Genomic DNA, 13,572 nt, shown 5'->3' with positions numbered 1-13,572 from the left:
AAGAAACTGAGTCTCAGAGAAATTAAATGACTCATTCATGTTCTTTCAGTTAACATAGTGGCTAAGGATTATAACTACTTCAGGATGGCTCTACCAAGTTTTTAGCTAAACCTGAAAATTAGAAGAGACCTAAGTGAGTTACAATGGATCAAATGAAGAGAACAGCACATGTGGTAATTCAGTGAAAGATAATGAAGGGTGTCAAGGGGAAGGCAAAAATAAATTTCCTTGGCCCAAGTATAAAGTACAAATTGTGGTTGAGTGGTGGATCAGGAAATTAGTTATGGGAACTCAATAAGTCAAGTACCATTAAAGAACTCAAGTTTAAATCAATAATTTTACTTTGACCCAAGAAGCAAGTGGAAGTGACTCTGGGCTTTTGGGAAGAAAAATGATCAGATCAAAACAATACTCGAGGAAGGTAATCCTGTGAAGCAAGAATAGATAAAGAACTGAGAGAAGGCCTGCATAAGTGGGCTACAGAAGAGGAGCAGAAGATTCTCACCCTTGATGCCAGCACAAAAACAAACAAATAGAGCAGATAAATTACGAGATGACTTTTCCAAAGATGATAGAGACAGCAAACAAAGAAATAAATCAACATTTCTTTTGATGAGAAATGTTAATAGAAGTATGCCTGAGGGATGTAGCTGAAACTAGTTTTATTTAACATTCTGAAAACCATCTGGAGATGGTGATATTTGCTGAAATAAAGCAATACATTTTAATACTGTTTCACAAAAGCAGAATTACTACGGTTTATTACTAAATATTTCCTGTAACAGACATACTCAATTTTACTTCCATCCTTCACCCTTATTTCATTCTAGACCCTTGTTTCATCTTTCATCCTTTAGTCTTTCCTAACCCCCCCACCTCATTCAGGATTCACCAAATCCTGGTGTACAGGAACTATGGGAGATAGTCCCAGTCTTAGAGAGTTAGTCTGAAGCCAAATGGAAGGAATTCTTTCTTTAACAGATAACCTGAGCCAGCTTCACGGGCGTCCAGACTATGCACTTGCACAGGGGCCTCTGCTTATAAAGGCCTCTGCTTGGTTCAATGCTCCGCTGCTGAGGACTTGAAATTCTTAATCATTTATGAACAAGGCACCCCACATTTTCACTTTGTACTGGGCCCCGTGAATTATGTATGTGGTCTTGCAATAACATGATGAAGTTATTACTTCTAAGAATTGTTGAAGTTAACATTATCAATAGGGTAAAGTGAGTTTGGATAAATTCATGAATTTATGTAGAACCCTTTAATGGGGTCTGTTTTTTAAAAGCTAAAGATATTTTGGGTTTTCTCAAACCTTTGAGGATGATGTAATAAGGGCAGCTACCAACAGAGGGCCTAACAGAAAATGAAATTACCTTTCTCATTATTATCTATCTGAAACCCAGAGACATGTAAATGCTATAAATTTTAGTAAACAATGAATTGCAGTAGAAATCCTGATCAATTATTTTTCAAAGGAAGAAAAATTTGAAATAATGATAATAAACAAACAGAATTTTGGATGAAATGTGATACTTCCCTCCCTCTTTCTCAGCATTTAAAATAAGTAAGTTTACTTGATAGCTCTGTATGACCCTTATTCTTGCGCCAGTTTTCCTGGCAGCTTCCTTGTCCTAATCACTTAAACAATCTTACTCCTTTCCCAATTAGATAGAAACTAGAATTTATGACTGGAAATCATTTCAAAGCAGGAAAAAGATCCCCAAGTATTAAACCTAACTGTGGAGGGCTGCCCCAGGACAGAGTCATTTCAACTCTGTGCCTGTTAGAGAAAGCTATTTAGAATCTGGAATTCTTGAAATTTAGTCTTGGAAATTTAAAAAGTACATTAAAAAGTTACTAGATATGTTTGCTAAATGTATCATATATGCCACATGTAATGAATCTGCCTGGAAAACAAACTTTCTCTCAAAAAGGCCACTGGATTTTAAAATTACAATAATCTTACCAATTTAGAAAGCTTCAAATTTACCAACAGAAACCTTGGGGTAAATGCAACAAGGGCTTTCCAGTTAAAATCTGGGGACTTAACGTAACGGTATCCTCCTCATACACATTATTATTTGGAAAACTGGACTATTTCTAAAAACGTCAAGTCCGCCTTTTCCAAGTGAAGACAAATTCCCTTAGAGAAGAGCTTGTAGGAGAAATACCTGACTTTTCTGTTTAGGACATTCAGTTCTATTTTCTGATTAACTTAAGGCAGAAGTCCTCAAAGTATGGTCCTTGAGCCCCCAGCATCACCTGGGAGTTGATGAAAATGCAAATTCTCAGGCCTCAGTCTGACCCCTCCTAAAACAGAAACTCTGGGGGTGGGGGTGGGGTCCAGGAATTTGTATTTTAACAAGAACTCCAGTGATTCTGATTATCACTAAAGTTTGAGACAGTAACCATTGGGGCCAGGTTACCATTCCAGGTTACTCTGCCTTAGGCAAGTAAACACACGGCTTTTTAGCGTTTCCTAAAAATGAGGATCTTTTGTGATTTCAATTTCCAAACAAGCAGTCAGATACAAGACCACCAAAGTTCAAAGACTGGCTGTGAGGACCATAAATAATGAGTAAGATTCACTCTGGAGAAGACAAAAATAGAAAAAACGAAAAAATAAGTATTCGAAGACATGCATTATAAAAGTAATAAGGAACATTTTGAAATTTTATAGTAAGATAACATGCTTTTCATTTATTTGTTACTAGTATTTTAAATACAAATATTTTGAATATTAATATATAAACATACTTCCATTTATAGAGGCCAAATGGTGATGATTTTTATCTTGCATAACTGTTCCTATTGCTGAAGAGTGTCACCTTATTTTTTAACACAGAAATAATGTATTGCTTTAAAATCAGGATTTAAAAACACATTACAATAAAGAAATCGATTAGAAACAACAAAACATGCATTAAGTAACCAGCAACTGCACTGAAATAGATACACCACTCACATATTCCATTATGTAAATGAATTCAAAGATATTTCATGACTGATCAGCTAGAAGGGACATAATGATTTATAATTCAAATAACTGAGCAGTGAAATCAAATTGAGTTAATATATATTTCTAAATATGCAAACCTGAAATAATTGTTAAAAAGTATAAATCAATGTACCCAAGTTGAAATTATGCCTATCCCTTGGTTTAAAACGCTAGCTTTTAAACTTTTATCTAATAAGCTTTCTGAAAATACGATTCTTTTATTAACTTCAAAAAAGGAGTGCTCAAAAGCAGTAAGTGACTTGTAAAATAAATGGTTATAATCTTAGGGTTAAAGAATATATAAAAGGTATAAGTGATAGGAAAGGATCTTTAATAGCAGATACAAATAAATTAGGCATTATGTAAATCATACAAAAAACAATACAAATCAAATTAATTTTATATTAGATTTCAATTTCAACCTAAAAAATAGGGGAAATCTAAACATAGATATGTGCTATAAAATAATATAGGCTTCTTTCCAGATAATATGTTCTCAAAATAATACATTGTGAAAAGGCCAGAGTTTGCAATACTAGGAAGTACTTATAAACCACTTCATATGTTGGAAATAAAGAGTATTTCAGCATTATTATTAAAAAAAAATACAGGTTGAATTTTTTTTTAATAAGAAAAAATACATATCTTAAAAAGCCAAAATGACCACTGGAATTGGGTTGTACATCACTTTCCAGTAAAAAGGAAAAACAGCCTGGACAGGTGTAATTTATCATTTTTCTGATTTAATATCAAAGAAATATATTAAAATAATAAAAAGAATCCTGAAATCCTCAAAATTTGTAGTGATAAATAGCCCTCCCTGTCTTTATTGCATTATACCTACTAACAGAAATATTGCATGGTGGATTTTGCCAGACAAGGACGATTATTTTCCAATAAAAAGTTGCATATTAAATTCCAGCACAAAAGTGGGTGTCTAATACTTTGGAAATCTTTTATGGTTTGCCAAGGAACACAATTTTAAACTTAACTAATATAAACATATTCCTGGAGTGAACCTACATTAAAGATTTCCATCCAATGCCACCCATTTTCAGAATGTTGTCCTCATGTTAAAATATCAGCTAATCTTAGTGGTTAACTAAACCAACACTTATTTTTCACAACTCCTATATATTTGATAGCTAACATGTAAAAGACAATCTACATACTTCTCTCGCATTGGTAGAAACATTATAATAGTATCAACTATAATCTAATAAGAAAGGCTGATTCTGGTTTTAGATTTTAAGAATCTGCTAAAGAGAAATCTAAACATTTAATGTGTAATGGGAAATCTTATTTTAGAGTAAATAAGATGTTGATTTGGTAGAGGAAATAATCAAAGAAGAGGTCAAAAACCTTGTAATTCCCTTTCTATTACTCCTTTGTGCCTCTTAACTAGTGAAAATAATATTCATTTTAACTGAAGACAATGAAGAAATACTGATTCTTAGGAATTCAGTTTTTATAAAATAATATTTTTGGAACATTTTGACTTTCTTAAAATTAGTTACGTGTTTTTTTTAAAATAAGAACGTCCTGACAATTATGAAAAATTATGGATTAAAACATATGTGGTTTGCATACTTTCTTATATATCCATTTATAAACCTGGATGGGTATAAACATAATTTTAACCAGTTAGAAATCTATATATCCATATAAATTCAATTGTGACTCTGAATAAAATTTTCATATTATATAGCTAATATAAATCTTTCAAAATTATGCATTTACAGATAAGGCTAAATGAAAGGCTTTTTATTAAAAAAAAAAAAGAACACTTGAAAAATTATAAATAAGGAAAATACCTGGCCAATAGAATGCACTTGTTAGGTTGTTTATGTACATTATCAGATATAGTAAAAAGGATATCCAACAGAAAGGTCATTTAGGAACTGGAGAGTCCTTGAAATGACAGGCTCACGTCTTCCCCAGTATTTAAGGTTTGTAACACTAAATATGAAAAAAAAGTTTTTAATTATAATGAAGGTATTTGTTTGTGTAGGGAGAACATGGAAATACACATACACTCATGTCAGTTAAATGACCTAAATCACAAACATCTCATAAAGTGGGTTTAAGTATCAATGGAACATTTTCTATTCTTTTCATAGCATATTCAAAATTATATACAAGCAATGCACAATGAACACTGCTCTCCAAATGGTGTATTATTCTATAAATATAGTTTTGTAAATTAAAAAGTTGCCTAAATGTTTCACAGAAGAAACATTAAGTTTGTATCCAAAATAAACATAGTAGGGAGTGACAACAGGAGTTACAAAGGAAGTCAAATAGAGACTCACAGTTACTGCCAAGAAGTGAACCAGCAAATTTGTGGTTCCAAAACTCACTTCCTATGATCATGATTGTTTATCTAGCTTTGTTCTCTGCAAGGAAGACAGTGCTACCTATCTGTTACACAGATGAAGAAAGATGTCAAGTGGAGGCATAGAAGTTTAGGCTAAGTGTACAAAGTTATGTCTATGACCATAAACTAGTTAATTTTGCTAATATTGTAAGGATAATTTAAGGACAGTTTCCATGAATATGTCTCTGATAGCCATAGGTTTCTACTGGAATCAATGAATGCCCTGTCTGAAGGCAACCAAATCTCTCTCAATGATTCCAATTTGCAAGAATCTCTTGAGTTGGTCTTTAAAATTGAGTATTTTCTTTCTAATTAAAAAAGGCGGTCCAACTGAACTGAAGAGTCAAAGTCTGTAAACTTTTCAAAACCATGTTTTGATACTGCATGCTGCAGTAGTACGGATACCTTGACAAATAACATCTTTTGGATGGTGAATTTTAAATACGTGAAATTAAGTTTCAGATAAGAACAATGCTACCATTCTAAGAATTAAAGCATAATTTAAAAAGTCTCTTATTAAAAATTAATATTTCTGGAGAGATTTAGGCACAGTACAAAGGTCAAAGCAACACAACAACAGAAAAATCAAAGAACCAAAGCAGGAACTCACATTTTCATCATGAATGTTTCTAGAACATGGTTGTCATCTGTTATTCCTAAGACTTCTGACATACGGGCATATACCTGCATGAAAACATTTATTGTTAAAAACTTTATCATTAACATATGTTTTCAAAAGACTATTCAAATTGAACAAATGTAAAGATTTAATGCATTGTTGCATCCACACTGATGTAGGGAACGAGTGGGGAGAACAAATTAAGAATTTAAAAAAATTTTTGTAATTTAAAAATTTACCCTCCTCTTTCTCTTCCAGGAAGCACCTCCCTTATTTTGAAATATATACACACCCACATAAACCCACATTCACATACTCATTTTATTCCCAGCATACCACATAACTTTTTTTTTTTTCTCCAAGTGGTAATAAAGCACCCCTTTCTCAAAGGCAGGCGTATGTATGTAAAGGGCTGGAAAGTGGAGTGCCTCAATAAAAGATTCCAACATTTAAGAAATTTCCATCTATTCCAGATTTTAGCAAGCCATCAAATAATTCAGGATTATGTTAGGCAGCTATAAAAATAAGGATTTCAAAAATATGAGGAAGTTAAAGAATTCATAGAAATTCTCCTCAAGTATCTCTCAATAAGCTCCCCCAAATATACAGATAGGTCTTACTTTCCATGCTGAAACTGAAATCCCAGGCTCAGGGATTCTCTGCTGAATACATCGGGGCCTGGGAATCCACTAAGCTTCCCATTAGGGAGTGATGGTTGCAGAGTTTGGGGTGTAACATTTCAGTTCCAACCTAAGCCACATTGAGCTTATAAACACATATCCCACTACAAGTGGGAAAATGCCACTGGCAGCCAGTGGAATATTCCCTCTAATAGCCTGGCAAAGCTGAGAGGTGGGTTGACACCTTCATACTCCCTGATGCTCTGGTATGATTCCAGGTTATCTCTGCCAGACACCAGCTGTATGGGATTTCTCTTCTCTGATTTGATTCCCTGTGATTGTGTTCTCTTACTCTCTCCTGATCTGCCTATTTCCTATGGTATGGCAACTTAGCTTTCACTCCCTCTGCCTTTTGTTTTTCATATGTAAACACTACCTTGATATAATGTCATAGGTTGTGAAGGTGAGATAAAAATCACAGGACACCACAAATCATCCAGAGTTACATGGTGATACAGGGGAGGAAAGCTGTTCATTGCAGAGATCTCATGTTTGGATTTTAAACACTATTCAACCAGAAGCTTGTGTTCCAGGCTTTTGACTTAAGTCCTACGACCAGGAGCTCCTCAGGCCAGTAGAGTGAATCAGAGGGAGAAAGAGAGGGAAAGGAAGGGGCAGGTGAAAGAAGGGGCAGAAGGGTAGAGGGGAGAAGCTGGGGGAGAGAGAAAGAAAGGAAGATTGAGATTCAAGTTCCTGTTGCTTCTCCTGCTAACTTCTGAGCCCTAATTGAAAAGCATTTCAATTCCAGTATCTGTGACTTGGCTCATGAGAGTAGGCCTTTATCTCTTGTAAGATCAAAGCTATCACTGTTTTTGTAAGATGTCTGCTGCGAAGAGGGAGCTAGGGAGAAAGAACCTAGAGAGGTTAGTTACCACCAAATCCTCAATCATCAGAAACCTTTAAGCCCATAGAAGGCTCAAAGGAAGAATGGTTGTAAAAAGGGAAGTTTCCCTTATCCCAACATGCTCCAAAAGCTCTCTCATGAATGGGAGTAAGTCAGGCCCCTTGGAAAATCTGATATTGATATGACTATAGCACACAAGGCTCTTCACAACTTGGCCCCAACCTACCTCCTCATCTATCATTTCCCTCAACCTGAAGCCACAATGAAATACTCATGAAATACTGAGGCTTCTCATGCAATTACAGATCTCTATGAGTTCATGTGCTGTTCATTTTTCCTGAATCAGCCTTCTTCCTCCTCTTGCCCTGATTCTCATTCAAAAGTCATCTCTGAAGCCTTCCTTCCATTTCCAGGTAAGGTAAGTTGTGCTCTCCTTTATGTTCCTATAGCGTCTGGTCCATTCCTCTAGCATGGTGCTTTTCACATCATAATTGTTTGGGTGTCCATCTCGCCTACTACACTGTATTTTTATAAAATAAAATTTTACACTTTCAAGACTTTACAAATGCTATTTTTTATGGCAAAGATCAAATTAATCTAATTTTGATTTTGCCCATGCCACACTGAATAACAGAAATGTAACAAAAATGTGATTTTAAACATTAAGACATTTAAACATATTAAAAATATTTTTTAAATTGATAGTCCCTGCAAGGAAGTTTTCTGTTGTGTCTCTGGCATTCAAGAAAGAAGCAATCTAAGCAGGCAGGTCTGTTGTGCTCTGCTGTCAAAACAGCTTCTCAAAGCATCAGATTTGACCCAATAAGATACTGGAAAAAACAGTCAACATTGACACATGGCAGTGCTTTAATCCACAATTATCCTTGTAACTTGCACCATTCCTTTTATCATCCATTAGCTTTGATTCCCATTATCCCATCTAGAACTGTGTCAACGCTTTTGTCCCTCGGGATTTCTCTCCACTACTAGGATCTGACAGCCAAGCTTGAGTACTAAACAGGATCATTACCTCTTAAATCCACTTATCTGATCTACTGAATAGTAAATTGAAAAGCTCATTAAGAGCAACAATCTGATTTGTTTTCACGTGTGACAGGGTCATTTAAAATCAATGTATGATTACTGCATTTCTTTTAAAAGACCGGCTCACATTTTCCAAGGCACCTTATCATTCAGAGAGCATGCAGATAATATGAAAATGTCTTCGAACATTTGAAATGTAGTTATACCATAGATACACATAATTTGGGGGTGAGGACTAATCTGTCCAGTGAGGAAATATCTATAAGATTATTTATCATAAAGCACAAGTCAATGGAAGTTTTCTACAGAAAAAATTCTTACACAATATTTAGGGGTTTTCAACATTTTCCAAAACTTCTATCACTTTACCAAAAATCATTTTTATGACAGCAAGAAGAAACTACATCACAATACATACTCATTTTAGGGAAAGATATAGGAGTTGGCGTAAGAATGTAAGAAAAGGAAAAAAGCTCACTTTCAGTTCATAAGATTCCTAATCTTTTATTTCATAATCAATTAAGATAATTTGATCATAGTGAAAAATAAGCAAAAATCTAAGAAATAAGAGACTAATAAGCCCATTTGTGTTATCCTTCTCTGAAGGATACAATAAAGTTGAATAAATCGTTATGCTTTTGGTTATGTGTTTCACATAACCTAGTTTTTGCCTGTCAGCCTGTGCCTTCCTCCCTTTCTTCTTCTTCTTTTTTTTTTTTTTTTTTTTTTAATATGCCTGTCTTTCTGTTAGGCTACAAACTCCCTGAGGGTGGAGATGATGCTCTGTCTTTTATCTCCCATGCCTAATACTCAATAAATGTTTGTTAACTGAATAACAAGAATGTAATGTTAAAATGTGTATTTTGGCTGATTCCATTTCATTCATAATTTTGTAACAAAAGGAAAACAACCAATAAGAGGTGTGTTTTTTTACGAAGAATTTTTTTTCCTGTAAAAATAATATATTCCAAATTCTACTCACTCAGGTGACCACTGGTAAAGTTTTGTTATTTAAAAAGATATAGTTCTTTAAAATTATTATTATTTTTAAATTGAAGTACAGTTGATTTACAATGTTGTGTTAGTTTCAGGTATACAGCAAAGTGATTCAGTTATGTATATATATATATATCTATTCTTTTTCAGATTCTTTTCCATTATAGGTTATTACAAGATACTGAATATAGTTCCCTGTGCTGTACAGTAGGTCCTTGTTGTTTATCTATTTTATATATAAAAATATGTAGTTTCAATGCTTAAATATTTCTGGAAGAAGCTCTCCCTGTAGATTCAGTAAGAGGAGCTCTCTCTCCTCCTTTGGATACTCAGAGCATCCACTGTTGCTGGCCTGTTAGTGGCACTTCTCATGTAATAGCATATTATCTTGTTATAGCACTAATTTTCTATATTTATATGTGTTTCCTCCATTACTTCAAGCACGTGCTGCCTGAGGGCCGGGAAATGTCTATTTCTCTTTACATCTCCAGAAGTACTCAGAACACTATCTCGATAAAGTTAGCAACACAGAAAAAGCACAGGTTTTGGTCCCAAAGATAACTGGATTTGAATTCTGCCACTAACTAGGTGTTACTTAAAGTCTCTGAATCTTGGTTTCCTATCTGAAAAACAGGAATAATAATAAAACCTACTTTATGGGCTTTTGGGAAGATTAAATGATGATACCTAACACAGAACCTGACATTTAGCAGCTACTCAACAAATGCTGCTTCCCTTCCTACCCCCTTTCATGGACCCTTTCTAATAGTAGGTGCTAGTATTATCAGCTACTACCTTTCCAAGAGAAAGCTCATTACATACAAAATAACAGAAGGGTAAGAAAGGGCTTACCTTGAAGACTTTCACACAGAAAAAAGGTTAAAACAAACAAAACCCTAAATTTGTATTAACTTTGAAATCTTGCTAATCATGGTCAGAAACGGCATTTGTTAAAGGCATAAAGCTTCAAAATTTCATGATACAAAACCAAATTCTTTCTACTTCTAAATTGTTATTGTCTTAGAAGGTAGAAAAATTACCCATTTTAGCCAGTCATCCATCTCTCTGGCTCTTGAAATACAGGAAGTCATTAGAAATGTAAGAAATTATCATTATTACAGACATAAGAAGGCATGCTCCTAAAAAACTGTCTTAATATGTTTTCTTATCTCTAGTCATTCTACTGTGAAGCTTCTTTTAAACTTCAGAAAAGAGCATTTGGATATGTATATAACACTTCAGTGACCCACTTATGTTCTTTAACTTCTAAACTAATCAAGTGACAAATAATGTCTGAGCATATGCAGGTAGTTGAAATGATCTTATATCTGGTTTTTAAAAAAGAAGCCAGACAAGATAAGAAAACCAGACAAGGGAATACACATACAAACAGCAATAAGGTTTTGAGCTGTAAATTTAATTTAATAAAGAACAAAAGCATGTGCTGTGATAATTTTTAAAATTGCTTTCTTTTTCCAATCCTAATCCTTGGTCTTGGGTATCTGCAGTGTTGTCTCTAACATTCTGGTTATAACTTTGAAGAAACTAATTATGTCAATCCTTAAATTTGAAGTAGATTACAGAACTGGGAAACCCAGAATATTAGTTCCTAAAGGTTGTATGGATAGATAATGACAGTCACAGAAATTCAATAACAGCCCTCTATGAAATGTACTCAAAAGCACCGCATGAAACAAATTAAAAAGAACAATGAATCTCTCATTGTGTGCAAATAAGAAAATAAGAGAAAACACTGGTTCTATAGGTTTTCATAAGAGTTGTTACAATGAATTAAGATTTTGGATAATGAATCTTCAGAAAATTACAATAAGTTAATACCCTTAGGCCTTCTATAAATGTTTAAGATGTTATAACTTCTCAAAGAGCTTTTATAAGCAGGCTCAGTGCAGAAAATTAGCAGTGCTGTGGAAATCAACAACAAAGTATTTTGCCATCAGATGATATACTTTCCTGAACCAATTTAGTGTAAAAAAAATTCACATCCAATAATACAAAATTGATACCATAAAAATTTAAAAACTCAACAATTATGAATTTTAAAGTATTGTTTTAATCTATTGAAATGACTTATAAATCAAGATTTTTATTCTTTATTTTTTTGAATTTTATTTTATTTATTTTTTTATATAGCAGGTTCTCATTAGTTATCCATTTTATACATATTACTGTATATATGTCAATCCCAATCTCCCAATTCATCCCACCACCACCACCCACCCCCCCACCACTTTCCCCCTTTGGTGTCCAAGATTTTTAACTGAATGTAATTTGGTAAAGCAAAACCTGTCACTGGAAAGCATTCAATATGATAAAAGCATTAACGTTCCTTAGGAAAATAATTTTAGAACGGAGTGTGAACTCACTTATCATGAGTAAGAAACCAATTTCCATATTTTTGTCTTAGGCTTCAAGTGCCCTTGAAGCCAATGCAGTGCTCTCTATATGAGATCCATTAAAGAGAAAGGGAGGGGAGGGAGAAAAAGGAAAGGTGTAAGAGGAAACTAACAGAGCATTTAATGACTTGGATCTAAACAGTTTGGAACTAAAGATATTGAGCTCTCTCATTAACGTTTGAAGCAGAATAAAACATGATCGTCACAATTAACTTGTGACCACATCAAGAGAATTAATAGTACAGACATCATTGTTGCATATTAAATACATAAACTTAGTGATAATGAATAGATCTACATTAATCTTGGCTGACTAATTTTTCCATATCATTTAAAATAACATCACAAAATACGGGACCAAAATCAGGTTAAAAAATCTTTTGCTAAAATTTAATTTTAAGACCATAATTTACTTTGGAAACCAAGCGGTAAAAGGTTAGGAATCTGCCTGCCTCAGTCAGTGGAATACAGAATAACATCTGATAAAGAAAAGCTGGCTATGGAGATATAAAATAAATATGAATGTTAAGTATTTATTTCAATTAGAATATCTGAACCTACCATCTGTGGTGGCCATCTTGCTAAGGGGACATGTACCTAACAAATCTCTTAAGAGGCGTTCCCAATCTGCTTGAATAAGCTATTGTATAAGAAAACTTGGAGCGACCACTTTGGCCTCACATTTCCTTCGCTCCACATCCTGTGGCACAAAGCATGAACTCAGCAGGCTGGGGTACAGGGCTGCCTGCTGCCTTGTGATAATCCCCTCTCCCAGTAGGGGCCTCCACTGATGCATGGCTAAGAACATGCTTCCTCTTTTGCTTGCACCCCAGTGGGGTTTCCATTCCTCACTTGGGCCCAAATCCAGACTGCTAAGGAAGGGCTCCAGATGCCGCCAGATATATTTTTGGATTAGTTTCTAAACAATCATTTATTAGAAAGAGGAGAACAGGTACAGTGTGAAAACCAGCAATACTGGTAATTTTGGAGAGATCCTTTCCCTCCTGCCCCGACCAGATCTAAGGTCTAACTACCACCTGTTCAACAGAAGCTGGCCGTTTGCCCCATTTTCCTTCAGGGAGCCACTGACTAAGGATCTCCACCAGCATGAACCTAATGTCTCCCGACAGGCCTTCACTAGCCAAGAGGGACCTGGGTCGAGAGCACCAGTTATTGGTCACAGGATACACAGTCCATAGAAAGACTCCTGTGGTGCAACCAGCTGAAAGCCAACTAGAGAAGATGGGGAGTGTACATTTGTCCTGACACAGCTTTGTTCCCGCTGGCTGCCAATTCACTCCATATCTGGGGCCAAGCTTCTGTTAAACTAGTCTTCTGTGGCTAAAGCCATGGTAAAGTCTTGGGTAAATATATTATCTTTCCAAGCTCATACAGTAAGAAGCGAACCATGGCTATGGCACAGGACTACTGGAAGAAGGTTTGATTAATTTTGGTAGAAGGTTTTGAGATCATGGTTTGAAGGGTCATTTCAGGCATTTGATTCATAACTCTTTGCAATACCAAATTTATAAGATGACATGATTACATTTTAGAGCAAAGAATTGATGCGGGATGAAGTTTGTGAGAGAGTGACGGT

At 34.6% G+C, this 13,572-nt stretch overlaps 1 protein-coding gene across 4 annotated transcripts in view; it reads right to left on the bottom strand.

The window, feature by feature from the left end:
- The window catches only part of RANBP17 (RAN binding protein 17), a 307,210-nt gene that overhangs the window by 90,419 nt on the left and 203,219 nt on the right, over positions 1-13,572 (bottom strand). For all 4 annotated transcript variants that reach the window (XR_009007183.1, XM_057541105.1, XM_057541106.1 and 1 more), the window contains 2 exons: positions 5,989-6,062; positions 4,880-4,960 (listed from right to left, as the gene is read on the bottom strand). Coding sequence is in view for 3 of the 4 variants with exons in the window: in XM_057541105.1 (XP_057397088.1) it covers positions 4,880-4,960; positions 5,989-6,062 (155 nt within the window). In the remaining variant the exon portion in view is untranslated. The remainder of the gene's footprint in view (positions 1-4,879; positions 4,961-5,988; positions 6,063-13,572) is intronic.

Source organism: Balaenoptera acutorostrata, chromosome 2 (genome assembly GCF_949987535.1).
Source record: "Balaenoptera acutorostrata chromosome 2, mBalAcu1.1, whole genome shotgun sequence".
NCBI lineage: Eukaryota > Metazoa > Chordata > Mammalia > Artiodactyla > Balaenopteridae > Balaenoptera > Balaenoptera acutorostrata.
The sequence above is the reverse complement of the archived record's forward strand: the minus strand, read 5'-3'. Positions and strand labels throughout refer to the sequence as shown.